General features: G+C 33.7%; 2 protein-coding genes across 3 annotated transcripts; both read left to right on the top strand.

The window, feature by feature from the left end:
- Positions 1-432: 432 nt before the first annotated feature.
- On the top strand, positions 433-3503 carry LOC124837244 (kinetochore protein NDC80 homolog). The gene is made up of 4 exons (XM_088115091.1): positions 433-1625; positions 1763-2009; positions 2334-2480; positions 3134-3503. The coding sequence occupies exons 1-4, from the start codon at positions 541-543 to the stop codon at positions 3353-3355; spliced, it is 1701 nt and encodes a 566-aa protein (XP_087971217.1). The 5' UTR covers positions 433-540; the 3' UTR covers positions 3356-3503.
- Positions 3504-9175: 5672 nt separating this feature from the next.
- LOC124837250 (Late embryogenesis abundant (LEA) hydroxyproline-rich glycoprotein family) lies at positions 9176-12097 on the top strand. 2 transcript variants are annotated; one of them, XR_015786573.1, is made up of 2 exons: positions 9176-11500; positions 11626-12097. XR_015786573.1 is itself a non-coding variant. In XM_047312562.2 (2 exons), the coding sequence occupies exons 1-2, from the start codon at positions 9239-9241 to the stop codon at positions 11710-11712; spliced, it is 960 nt and encodes a 319-aa protein (XP_047168518.2). In that variant the 5' UTR covers positions 9183-9238; the 3' UTR covers positions 11713-12097. The 2 variants fall into 2 exon arrangements, 1 of the variants encoding a protein (XP_047168518.2); XM_047312562.2 differs by having other exon boundaries at positions 9183-10111.
- The last annotated feature ends 1528 nt before the right edge of the window (positions 12098-13625 follow it).

Here is a 13625-nt window from a genome sequence, read left to right as displayed (position 1 = left end):
CATGAGATCATTTTAGGTTGAATGATTTAGTAAATCAAATTTAATAGTTCAATTAGATAAAATGTTCTTTACAGGATTATTTTCGTAATATATCTGACTGTTTTTGTCGATTATATTCAACAATTTATTAATATGAAATATCTGTTTCATTCAACTATGCCAATCGTCGTGTAAACAAAAAAACACGAAAAGGCATTCTCTTTTTACTTTATCTTTTTTGTTTGTTATTTTTTTATTTCATTTAAAAAATCATATCCAATACTTATATAAATAAATAAAATATAAAATTAAACGAAACATAATTAGCGTACTTTCAAAATTTGTGTGTTAGGGTTGTCGTTTTCTTCACTCGTCCAGTTCTTTCAAAATTCCAAAAAAAAAAAAAATCTGCATATTGAAGCTTGCTTTTCCAAAGTTTAATCTGAACAGTTGAATAGTTTACTAAAAACTTTAATGATTATTATATACACTTGGCTTGTAGCACCTATAATAGAGTGGGAATTAGTAACAAAAATTCAAATTTAAATCGATTGTGGCAGGATGAGACCTACCGCGCGACGCCAACCCAAGGACTCTTTCCTTCCTCCACCGCCACCCACTCCAGTCGACTTCCACCGCCGCCAGTACCCCTCCCGCGACTCCGACGTCAGCAGCCGCCCCTCATCCGTTGGCGTCGGCGGACGCCCCACTCTCGATTTCTACAAAGACCGCCAGTTCCAGCAAACGGTAGTTTCCACCATCAACTCCTTCCTCTCCTCGCACAATTTCCCAATCACCTTCAAAACAACCTTCCCCTCTGCCAAAGACATCCTCGAAACCCTAAAATTCCTCCTCTCCCTCCTCGATTTCCCCTCCTCCAAACTAGAAGAGGATCTTCCTTTCCTCCTCAAACGCCTCAATTACCCTTTCAAAATCAACAAATCAATTCTCCGTTCCCCAGCCGCGCCTCACCAATGGCCAGGCTTCCTCGCTCTCATTCACTGGCTAGTACAGATCGCCAAATTTCACTTCCACGTCTCTTCTTCTCCCAAACAGCACAACGCCATCAACCAATACACTGTCAACAGTTACATGCACTACATCCGCGGCGACGACGATGCCGTCGAGGAAGTTGACCGCAACATCCAGGAGAAGATCCAACACCAGACTGCCGCGGCCCAGGAACGCCTTGACGAGACGCGGCGCTACGCGGAGGAGCTGAATGCTGAGCTGGAGCGGCTCCGGACCGCGCCCTCGCCGAAGGAAGCGCTGGAAAAGGAGAAGGCGATTCTGGAGAACGACGTAAATAAGTTTCACAAGATGATCGATGAGCTGTCGTCGCGGATCGAGCAGGCGGAGAAGGCTTTGACGGAGAAGGAGAAGCAGTTGGACGCGAAGGAGGCGGAGAGGGGGAGTATCTACGAGGAGAACGAGGAGCTGAAGCGGCGTGTGGAGGCGCAGACGTTCAATGCGATGGACGTGGATAGGATGAAGAAAGAGTTACATGCGGTGGAGAGGGACACTGCAGAGGCTGAGCTTGAGAGAAATGCTTGGGAAGAGAAGTCGTGGGATATCGACAACACTATCTCGCACAAACTCAACGACCTAGAAGCTCTCGCTCTGGACTGTAACCAAGCCCTTAAGAGGTCAGATTTTTATCACCATTTTCATTATGCAGTCATATTATGAAGAAAATTGTGTTTAATGCTAGCTAAAGGATATTGTGGTGAGTCTTAAATTCATTTTTATTCTTACGTCAATGTTACTGATTGAGTGGTTTTAGGTTGAAGATTGGGAATGGATTTCAGTATGTGTTGAATGGCAAGGGGACTACTCCTGCTGAGATAATGGGCATTGATCACAAAACCATGCTGAAGCCTGCGCTTAGATCCTTTGCTGATGAAATAAAAAAGGTTTCTATGGTAAAACAGGAAGAGTGCATTTCTTATCAGCAGAAGTCTGGTGAAAATGCTGCGAGGCTTGAAGGGAAAAGAAATCAGCTAGCAGCAGTGCAGTTGCGCATTGATCAAGTAAGTGCATTGTCGTGTGTGTTTGGCGGTGTTTGTCACTTACACTAGAAAGTTTGATGTAAGGGTAGTATGGCGGTGTTTGGCAGTGTTTGTCACTTAAATTCAGATCACATGTCTTATTTCCATGACTCCTAAGCAAGACTACATGTTTCTCGCTATTTAAGATGAAGACTGGTCCAGTATGATTTTTTTTTTTTAATAAGGGAAATATTCATATAGATTAGGATAAAATATACAGATCAAATATTGGACAGAAGAGTGATTTTTCCTTGTGATGACTTCTGTTTGACTTCCATTTCTGTTGCTTGTTGATTAATCTACCAGATGGAAGCTCAACTAATCAAGAAAAAGAAGGAAACACAGGAATACACAAGCGGGTGTTATGCTGAGGCTAAAAAAATGTTGGAGGAAGTGCAGTTAGCAGATCATGAAATGGATATGATGGAAAAAGAGGCAGCGGAGGTTCTCAAGGTAATTTCTTTTTGTGATTATCTATTTAATAATATATTGAATTTGAAATGCCAAGAATCCTTCTAGTTAAGGAGAATGTGCTTGTTATGTTGTTGCATTGATTAGCCTGTTTCACTGTTTCCTACAGTTGAATGAATACTTATCTAACATGCTATCATCTTTCTTACATTGTATTGTTGTGTTTCTATGATCTTTTTTCTGAGTTCTTATTCATACCGTGCACCTGAACGAGTGTTTGTTGTGCGAGTATTTTGACCGCATAATAGTTGCTATGTTCTTTTTCTAGCTTCTTCGGAGTTATTTTATGCTTAGTCCGTGTTGATGGCCTGCGGGGAAGTACTTTGGGTGAAGAAGGGAACTGCTCTTAGATTGCATGCTGTTGAATCCAATAATACATTCATTTTGAGATTTAGCTTTGGCATGCGTATGTAATTGTTCTAGATGATCCTAGGGACATCAAGCTGAACAAACTACCACCAGGCCCAGAATAAGAAATAATCCAAGTAAAATATGTACCTGTTTTTGGTATAACCCCAAAATTATAAACACAACCTATTTTTAAATTTGAATGCAGCGAAGTGTGTTTTTCCTTTCTTTACTGACGTGTGATTTATGTGACAATACACTATCTAATAAACCTCATTTTTGTCAAGACATCCCAATTGCAGTTGCAGGAAGCGATTAAACAAAGTGAAGAAGAAATTCAAATGCGTGCTGGCGAACTCTTTAAGTTGGTTGATGCAGTCTCTAAGTTCAAAGAATATGTGGGGTCTAAAATTTCAGAGATGAGGAGGGATCTATCAGAAACTGCAGCTGCTGTCTCAATTGCGGTAGGGGGACATGTGGAGAAAAAAATGAGACTTCATCAATTTTAGATATTACTCACATGTCACTTGGCCTTACAAATTTGTTTATGTAGTGTGATATTTAGACACTGATGATTTGACGCCTTTTGTACAAAAATTTCTATGGCAACCAGTCTTTATAAAGTTAAGGTTCAAATAATATTTTTCATTAAATTTATGTAATTGTTTTCCCAATTTACGTCGTTATGTCGGTTTCAGGATGGAGAATTAGATGGACAGCTGCAAATCATCAATGTAAGCCATTTGATCAATTTGATATCATAGGTCTTTTCACACCCAATACCATACCTCTTCCCAAGGAATTTCTTGTTGTATTGATTTATGGTAGTCAGATTGTGTCACCTGCTGCCTTTTCTCCAGCAATCTTTCCAACATTAACAACCTCCATCACCTTTTTTTTTTAATCTTCTCTTCTAGCATAGGGATCCAACTTGGGGAGATAGTTTGGGTTGGGCTGGTGGAGTAATTTGCATGTCATTGATAGGGTCGTTTTGAGGGAAAGAGGATGGAGCCAAACGTTTATATTTGAAATGGTTTTGTTTGATGGTGGAAGGCACAGGATGCTGTGGTTTTTAAATTGAAATGGTTTCGAACACGATTTCATGTTCTTTGATTTGCTAGCCTGAGATCATGGTTCATTCTAAAACTTTGTAAATGTTACTAGTTTGTAAGTTCATTGCGTGGGAAAGTAACTGCTTTATTTTTCTTTTTGTATTTTATTCTGAAATTGAAAAAAATAAGAAAAGGAACAATTGGTAGGAATGCCTCATAAGATGCTAATGTTATGGGTGATGAAAATGTTACCGTCATATTTCGAGCTAGATTTTAGGTGGAGTCATTCGCACTAGGAACCATATTGTGAAATGTGCCCATTTTCTTTGAGGTGATATTTCCAAAGCCTGAATGAAATCATGGTATGTTATCATATTTGATCTAAAGCAAACAATTGAAAAAAAAAATAGCTTAAAGATTGTCTAGACTTTGTTGGTTTCATGTCTTCACAAATGGATGGTTCAATAGTTGAGCAGCATTCGGCCGTTTGTTTGGGTTAACTATTTAACATTTTAAGAATGAAATCTTGGGCATTCATCTGCGAGGTTAGACAATAAATCTAAAATAATATAAAAATGAGGATAAGAAGTAGTAGAATGTATAATATAATATGCTACACATGGCTGTCCACCACATGTTATTTTCCACTTTTGATGTAAAAGGAAATCCATCTTAGTCGAAAATATTAAATTTACGTTAGAGTTGAAAATATACGTTTAAGAATGTTGGTTATGTCAGAGTCTAAAATCCATTAAAGATGGTTATCACAACACACTTCAATTAATGTCATGTAAAATTAAAATTAAACAAAATTTATTTCTATTAATGTACTAATGAGCGTTAAATGCTACATTTTTTTAAAATATTTTGTTTATATCTTCAATTTATGAAAAGCTCATAAGAAAATCCAATATAACTCAGAATTTCTCATCACAAATTAAATATAAAAAATAAAACTACTACACAAAATATAATTATTAACATTAAAACTATTAAGAAAAAACTAAAGCATTCATAATAAAAATTTACTCCTAGACAATTTTCTAGGAAAGTAAATTAATGTTATAGTGGATCATAACTTCATCTTTTAGGGGATATGTTGTTCACTTTTGTCTTATATTATTATTATGTCATCAATTATAGGATATGGATTATTGAAAAATAACACAACTTTATTATACATGGATACTACTATTTAAAGTTTAATGTAACTTATAATATGTGAGTAGTATATATTATTTAGATGATGTAGATCAGAATGCAGTAAAAAGTTTGCAGGCAGTGGAAACAAGATTATCCAGAGAGGTAATGAATCTTGCGACCTTTTGATCCTTAGATAAAAGGTTAATGTGGTCCTAATTTTTCTTCACCATGATGAAAGCTAGGTAATTCCATTTGCTAATGAGTGTTGTCCTATGTGTAAGAATCCACGAAATGTTCAACTTGAATAGGAGGGTGGTTTGTTTTTCCTTCTGTATGTCCCTACCATCCCTGTATTTTGGGCTTGTATGATTGTTTTTAGAATATTTAAGGCATTGTTTTTAGAATTTTTTATACTTGTATGATTGTTTCCCAATATCTGGTATATTTAGCATCTTAGTGTCTCTGGAAGATTAGCAGAAAGTGTAGTCTGTTGTTTTTATTGTTGGTAAGTTAGGAATATGAAAGATAGAAATGCTAATACATTCCTTGCAATTTACATGGTGAGTATCAAAAAATTATTTAATCTGTTCAACAAAATGAAAGTAGGAAAAATAACTAGGTGATGATGGTAAACCTTAGATATTGTGGTTATTATACAGAAGCATGTTGTACTGTCTGTGCGTTTCTGTATTTTTACAATGAAATATTTTTTTTGTTAAATGATATTTATTCAATATATATATATATATATATATATATATATATATATATATATATATATTATACTCTTCTCTTTTATATTGTGGTAATGTTAATCAGGAATGGAGCCATGATTGTAACACTGATTAAAAAATGTGTATAGAAAATTAATATTTTGAATTTGACTGAATATAAATATAAGACTGGATAAGACTGATATGCGGATGTTCTTATAAGTGGATATTATGTATACAATACAAGCATTAGCATATTGCAGAATATTATAAAATATTTTTTATCCCTACAGACATCATTTATTTTTTAATTTAAAGTTTAATTAGTAATTTAGTTTTTATATTTATTAATAATTCATTTTAAATTTTATATATTTTATTTTACTTGAATTTAATTAAACAAATTACTAATTAAACTAATTTAATTTTCATTTTTGCTTTCTTTCTCTCTACTATAAAAAAAAAAGGTTGTGTAAAAAGTTATACAAGTGTATGATGTGATGATGTGTAAAGCATTGCCTTAAGAAAGAAGAGATTGTTTATTATGTTCCGTTTTGAACGTAACAGAAAATGAAGAAGACAGGAACATAACATCATTTTGATAGTTTCTTAGAAAGCTCTGAGCGACATTGCTTTTCTAAAACAAAGAAGAAAGGAAACTTTCCAACGATCAAATATGGAAAAAGATTTTCAAATAAAGCAAACCAAACTTCTAAAACTTCTCCTTTAATTTCTCTTCTTTCGTTTTAAATCGCTAATTGTCTTTAATTAATGCAATATACCTTTTTTTTTCTAATATGTCCATCAATTTTCTTATTTGTATTTAATGTGTGATTATACTTGAACTTATATTCTTAGTAATTTCTTTTTCAAAAGTTGGTTGAATTTTATCATGGGACATATTTATTTCCAATTTATTTTAACATATTTCTTTGAGTCCAAAATTTTGTTAGATTTTTAACACCTTAAATTATAGTTAAAGTGAAATTTTTAACAACTAGAGTGTGTTTTATGTTCTTCTAATGGTTAATGTGTTGTATTTGTATGACTATCTTAGTCTTACTCACCTTTCATCAAATTTTGACACATTATTTTTTCATAATATAGGTGTTCACCTCAATTAAGGTTAATCATAAAAATAGAATCATTAATCTTTCAATAATAATAAGAATCCTAATTTCTTTAAACACAAGAAGAGGAAGATGGATCGGTAAGAATGAATCTCTTCAAGTTGTAGGTATTTCTTAGTGAGAAAGAAAGATATTGTATATTGGTGTCTACTTCAAAGTATTGGCTAGTAGGCTTTAACTAATCAAATTATGTCTCCTAATGTGACCAACTTGTGATACCTTTGAGCAACGATTTGATATTTGAGAAACGTAATATTATCAAATTGATGTTGAAATAAACTAACCAAGTATTTTACTCACGTTGTTCTTCAATCTAAATGGTTGTTTTCTCACACTTCATTTTTTTTTTACATACATATACATATAAATTGGACATTTTTTAAGTTACTCAGTTAATGTATAACGTGTCAATTTCGTTTGGTCCTAGTCCACAAAGATTGGGGTAAAAAAAATACTCACATAGCCAAAAGATTCAATATTGAAAAAGTTTACAGGATTAAAATATTTACAAAAAGTCTAATCAATTCATGGGTTTTCATTTTAGAAAAAAATATTAATTTTAAATACAAAAAATGAAATTAACTCCTAATGTATTACAATCCTAAGTGTTTTTAATTTGTCAAAAAATTGTATACATACATTTTAATCCAACTAACAGACTTTATAAGATGTTTTAATAAATTTAGTAGTTTGTTTATATAGAAAATTATGTAATATTGAAATCTTTAACTAACTAAATATATTTCATTTTCTTTAACTCGTTAAACATATTTTTAAAGTATATAACATTATCATTTAATTTTATTGTACAAAAAAGTCATATAGATCTCAATCAAAACTAAATAAAACATCTTAATTTAAAAGTCTAAGATAAGAAATTTATGAATAACAAGTTTATGGATTTTGTAATTATATGTTGTTTATGTTTTTCTTTTAATGCATGACTTAAATCTATACTTAAATTATACCAATTATTTAGCTCTCTTTAATAATCAATATATATATATATATATATATATATATATATATGTATAATATTTAGTAAATATAGAAAAATAGTGTGAATTTTATTAGAATTAATCCAATATTTTAATATTTTTGTTAAACTCCATGTGTTTTCTATCTTGTTTGAAATGTACTACGTGATGGTTTATTAGATGTTATAAGTTTCATTCTCTAAAAAATTGATAAAATCAATAAATAAATTATATCAATAATTGTATTAAACTATATATTATATATTTAATTTAATAATATAATAAATAGTATTGTACAAAAATATTAATTTAAATATAATAAAATTATAACATATTAGATTATCTAATAAAATATATAATTTATATATATATATATATACATATATATATATATATATAAATTATTGTTTTTAAATGTTATCAAAATTTTAAATAAGAATCAATTCCCATAGTTGATGAATAAAAATATATTTAATAATTTTTATTTTAAGAAGAAAAATTGAATCTTCCCCTTGTCTATTCTTGGTTATGGTAAAAGCAGAATTGTAGAGAGTAATGTTTTGGAAATTTGATACTTAAAAACAAATTTTCACCAAGACTTGGATAAGTTAGTCTCTGACTTAATGCCCTGGGTTAAAAATAATAAATACTTTTTAGCAAACTTGTTTTTGATAAGAAGCATAGCAGGCCGAAAGAACATTGCAGCCCAATTTGTTGGACCCAGTGGGCTTTAATATTTCCCATCCTCACAGAGCAAGAAAGATACAAACAGTTAAAACGTGAAGAATATCCACTTCAATTGCATCTATTCGTCAGCACCGTTTCAACTTTCAAGATAATCTTCATCGTCAATTGTCACTTTCAAAATGTTTATATTTTCCCAATTTCTGATGTCGACACCCACTTTCAAATTTCCATACAATTTTAACTCACGTGAAATTATATCTCCATTGTAATATTCTTTCTTGGTAACACTTCATTCCTATTATTCAACCTCCTACCATTAATAATAATAACATCAACATAAGTTATGTTTAATCTTGAGACAATATAATGGTAATTGATTATGAAACAGTAGATTAGAATATACTTTGTGCGAGAACACAATCTTAGAATGCAGACATCACAGTGTTGACGAATATCCGAACCAAGATAATATTCTCCAAATAATCATTATAATAAAATTTTCCATTTTTTTTATTCTCTTCATTTACCTTTTATATAAGAACATTGTTAGTATTGTCTTCTTCACTGTTACAGATCACGTTTACAGTTATAATGAGTCAGTTAATAATGTGTGTAACAATCATATCCCAGATTTCTTTGTAATTTATTAATAGTTACAGAGCATAAACACAGGAACTTTGTTTTGGATTGATGAGTAATATAATGTATTATTTTATAGATACATTAACTTTGGCAAATAACAAAGAGGGGTCAGCCTCATCGTCAAAAGCCATCTTCACTCTCTCTTTCTCTCTGTGTCCGGTTCCGAGCTTCTCATTGCTACAATTACACACTCACACGCACTGTAGAAGAACAAAGAATCTCAGCCCATTCAGAGAGAGAGAGAGAGAGAGAGAGAGAGAGAGAATGACCCCGAGTGCAAACCACCACCCACATCCAAACGGCGAGCGAAGACAATGGCCACCGGCAGCGGCGGCGGAAGCGGCGCCGACGACAGCGGCAGCACATTCGTCTTACAACGGGTACCGACAGTACCACCCCACAACGCCGGCTCGCTCGTCGTCATCGGCGTCGTTCAAAGGGTGCTGTTGTTGTCTCTTCCTTCTATTCTCGTTCCTGGCGCTGCTGGTGCTGGCGGTGGTGCTAGTGATAATCCTGGCGGTGAAGCCGAAGAAGCCGCAGTTCGATCTGGAGCAGGTGGGGGTGCAGTACATGGGCATCACATCCACTCCCCCCTCCACGGCCTCTCTCTCCCTCACCATTCGCCTCCTCTTCGCCGCCACCAACCCCAACAAGGTTGGCATCCGATACGGCCAGTCCAGCTTCACCGTCATGTACCGCGGGATCCCCCTCGGCAAAGCCACCGTCCCCGGGTTCTTCCAACAGCCCCACAGTCACCGCCAGGTCATCGCCACCATCGCCGTCGATCGCGTCAATCTCCTCCAGGCCGACGCCGCCGACTTGATTCGCGACGCCTCCCTCAACGACCGCGTGGACCTCCGCGTCTTGGGCGATGTCTCCGCCAAGATCCGCGTCATGAACTTCGATTCCCCTGGCGTGCAGGTAACACACCCGGTCCCTTCTTCAATTTTCCTCTTTCCCAATTTTGGTTACCTCACATTTTCACTCTTAAACCCTCGTCTTCTTCGCAATTTTCTTTTTCTTTTTCTTTTCAAGTAAAATCGAGGGTTATTATGCTTCTTTTCTCATCTCTACCATGGCAGAGATTGAGAGAGTCAGTGAGAATGTCGTGCCGATGTGGCCGCAACCGCCAATTCCACTACCCTCTGTCCCACTCTACTTTTTCTTTACCTCTTCTTTCTTCTTCTTTTTCCACCGGCTAACGCGCGCCGCTGAGACACTACTGTACCACGTTGTCTGTGTGATAACCTGCGCCGAAAGCTATTTTGTTTTACCTTAAATGATATTAATATTTGAAACATTGTTAATGAGTTTTTTTTATTTGTCTGAATTTTTTCCTAAACATCTGTTTCTTACTCCCCTGTCGTCTCCTATCTTACTTTATTTTTTGTTGGTCATATTTTTCTTCTTTTGCATTGCTGGATCACATTCACTCATTTTTGGATACATCTCCAAGGATGTTCCTTTCCACTTTTGTATTTCCACTGCATCCTTTTGGTTTTTCGTTTTTTTATTCCTTCCCAAATATTTAAAGATACCTCTTTTGTATTGTACACATCAAAAGAAAATATTTATTACATTTTTTGTTTCTAAATTAAAAATAACCAGACTTATTTCTTAAAATCGAGTTCGGGGTATCACATTTTCTTATCTAGCCCTTGATTATAGGTTCCTGTCGAGTTTCACGTTCTTCTATGCATTTGTCTGAATAGACATTCCAATAACTCGATTTGTGCAGTTTCTCTGTTTTGTGGGCATAACAACGGTGAAATCCTAAATTTCGAGAAATCCGATAATTTTATAATCTACTAGGAGAATGATGAGAATAAGAAGTATAAAAACTGTGGAATTGGTGGTTTAGACTCAACTTTAGCGAAGAATGAATGATTAGAAAGTGCAAAGAAAATGGTAAAATTTGAAGGCCCCACCAGTGTTGAATCGGGTCGTTGGATTCGTAGTCCAGGCTACCAACTACTACACGACGACAGTGTCAAGCTCAATAATTTTCGTTATGGTGTTTGTCCTCGGTACCCTTTTTCTCTCCCAAAAAAATTTGCAATTTTTTTCTCGAAAAAGAAAACTTAATGGGGTGGACTACTTGTTCTTTCTCTGGGTGATGCAATTAAATGTCAGATTAACTAACTGTGTAAGTTTTGCCATGCTCTGTTTCCACTTTATACTTTAAAGTTGGAATAGACTAAAAACGAAGCTTACAAATGTGAAATGTCAAACGCTACTTTAATTTTCTTTCAAGGCCAGAAAAGTCTTCACCATGTGACTATCCTGTTCCTGCGGTTCGGCACATGGGGTGTGAGTGGGATCATTCTTCTTCTGTGTTCACATTCTGATTTTACTACTGTTGAGTGATGCATTTTTCATTAACCTGTTTAACCTTTAGTAATATATTAACGACAAGAACTGAATGAATTGCACAGGTTTCGGTGGATTGTGCTATTGTGATCAGTCCAAGAAAGCAATCTCTGTCTTACAAGCAGTGTGGATTCGATGGATTGACTGTTTGATAAAATTGTTGTTGGCAGTGTCAATATGCTTTATCTTCCACGCAATTTCTCACCAGATCCTCGTTTCTTCGAGTAATTTAAGGATGAAACGAGGAGGGAAAGGAGTGAGAGAAAATTTGGGTAGGGTGTTAGAGGGAGTTTAATATGATTATTGGAGGGATGGGTCTCCAGAAATTGTTAAACTGCATAGTGGAGGGAACAGGTTTTGGAAAATATATGAAAGTAGAGAGGGCATTTAACATTTTTCTGAGAATTTTGCAGAATTCTTTTGAATAGGTTACTTCACTTAGAAGACAAAAATCTGCGGAACAACGTGTAAACTGTAAAGTAGATCAAATGAGTGGGTGAGGCATCCTTCCTTCCTCATGAGCTTTTGTTAATTTGCTCCTTCTCTCAACTTTTCAACCTTTTTCGCCCTCAGCTTTTTTTTGCTTTTGGAAAGTGCTCATTTCATTAATATTTAAATTCTGTAAGAAGATCTGTTTATATGGCAATTGTTTTTTAATCATTTGGGCTTGAAAATTTAAAGTGAACACCACGAGCCTTTTTGAGGAAACAAAATAATTTTCGTCATGTCTTCCATTCGCGGGTTTGGGGGCACTATGACAATGCGTCAACCTATAAAGCTACTTCTATTTTCGCTAATTTGATAATAATTGTAATTATGACATACTTCTTATAAACAGGTGTTTGCATCACTCACGATTCTTATGTCACTCGGACATCTAGAATATTCCACCACTATTGAAAAATTAATGTTGTCCATTTCATGACTTAATCGAGTTTATAGGTTGATTGCCTTATTTCATCGATTGAGTTAAAAACATTCACTATAAGGACTAAATTATTCACTTAAAATGTTTTATAGTCAAATCAGTGAATTAAAATAATTCTATCCTTCATAAAATATTATTTTGTCCGACATTCTTAATATGTAAATCCAGTTACTTATCTCCAAATTCATCCATGCAATCTAAATCTAAATTATAAAGGGTTTAAAATAAAAATAAATAAAGTGTTTAGGTTAATTAAAGCTCTTGCATTTATCATTACAATTTTCTATTTCTATTAATGTTATATATATATATATATATATATATATATATATATATATATATATATATATATATATAACTTTTCTAAGTAAATAATCAATACTTTTTACAAAATTTATATTAGTCTGATTAAAATTTGTATATAGTTATTCGATAAATTAAAAACATCTAGATTTATGATAGATTAAGAATTAATTACATTTTTTCATATCTTCAAAATAAATATTTTTTCTTAAAGAAAAACTCATGGACTAATTTTAGTCCCATTGAATTTTTGTGGATATTTTGACCTCAATGGACCCAACTCATATAGGTGAGGATCAAATCACCTGAGGAGACCAAATTTACAGGTTTATATATATGCCACAGATTATTTAATAAATATAACATACTGAATTTAAGCCAAATATTCGTTTTTATACATCTAATTTCTTGTAATAAATTACTGCTACAATAATTTTTAAATAAAATATAACTGAAAACATAAATAACAACGTCAATAGTTTTCAAATTATGAAAAAAATAATATACAGAACGAAAGTAATACTGGTATAGATGATTAATAATTTTTCATACAATTATTCGGTAATGTTAGCCCAATTACAAGACCAGCATACGACAACGTAATCCCAGTCACCCAATATTTTTCAATATTGGGCCTTATGGGCCTCACTTACAGGCACCCAATGCTTCGTTGGGCTGGAAAAGCACACACTTTTTGGTACTGTCAGGGATAGGGGTATTGCTCCCTCCACCACCACAGCCTTCTCCCTCCACCTCCCCTTTACTATTTTGCCCCTCAGTAAAATTTTATTTTTAGAATTATTGTTTTTTAATTTTACTCATTTATAACATATT

Source organism: Vigna umbellata, chromosome 5, assembly GCF_029865625.1.
Source record: "Vigna umbellata cultivar VRB3 chromosome 5, Vumbellata_1.0, whole genome shotgun sequence".
NCBI lineage: Eukaryota > Viridiplantae > Streptophyta > Magnoliopsida > Fabales > Fabaceae > Vigna > Vigna umbellata.
This window is presented reverse-complemented; position numbering and strand designations above follow the sequence as displayed.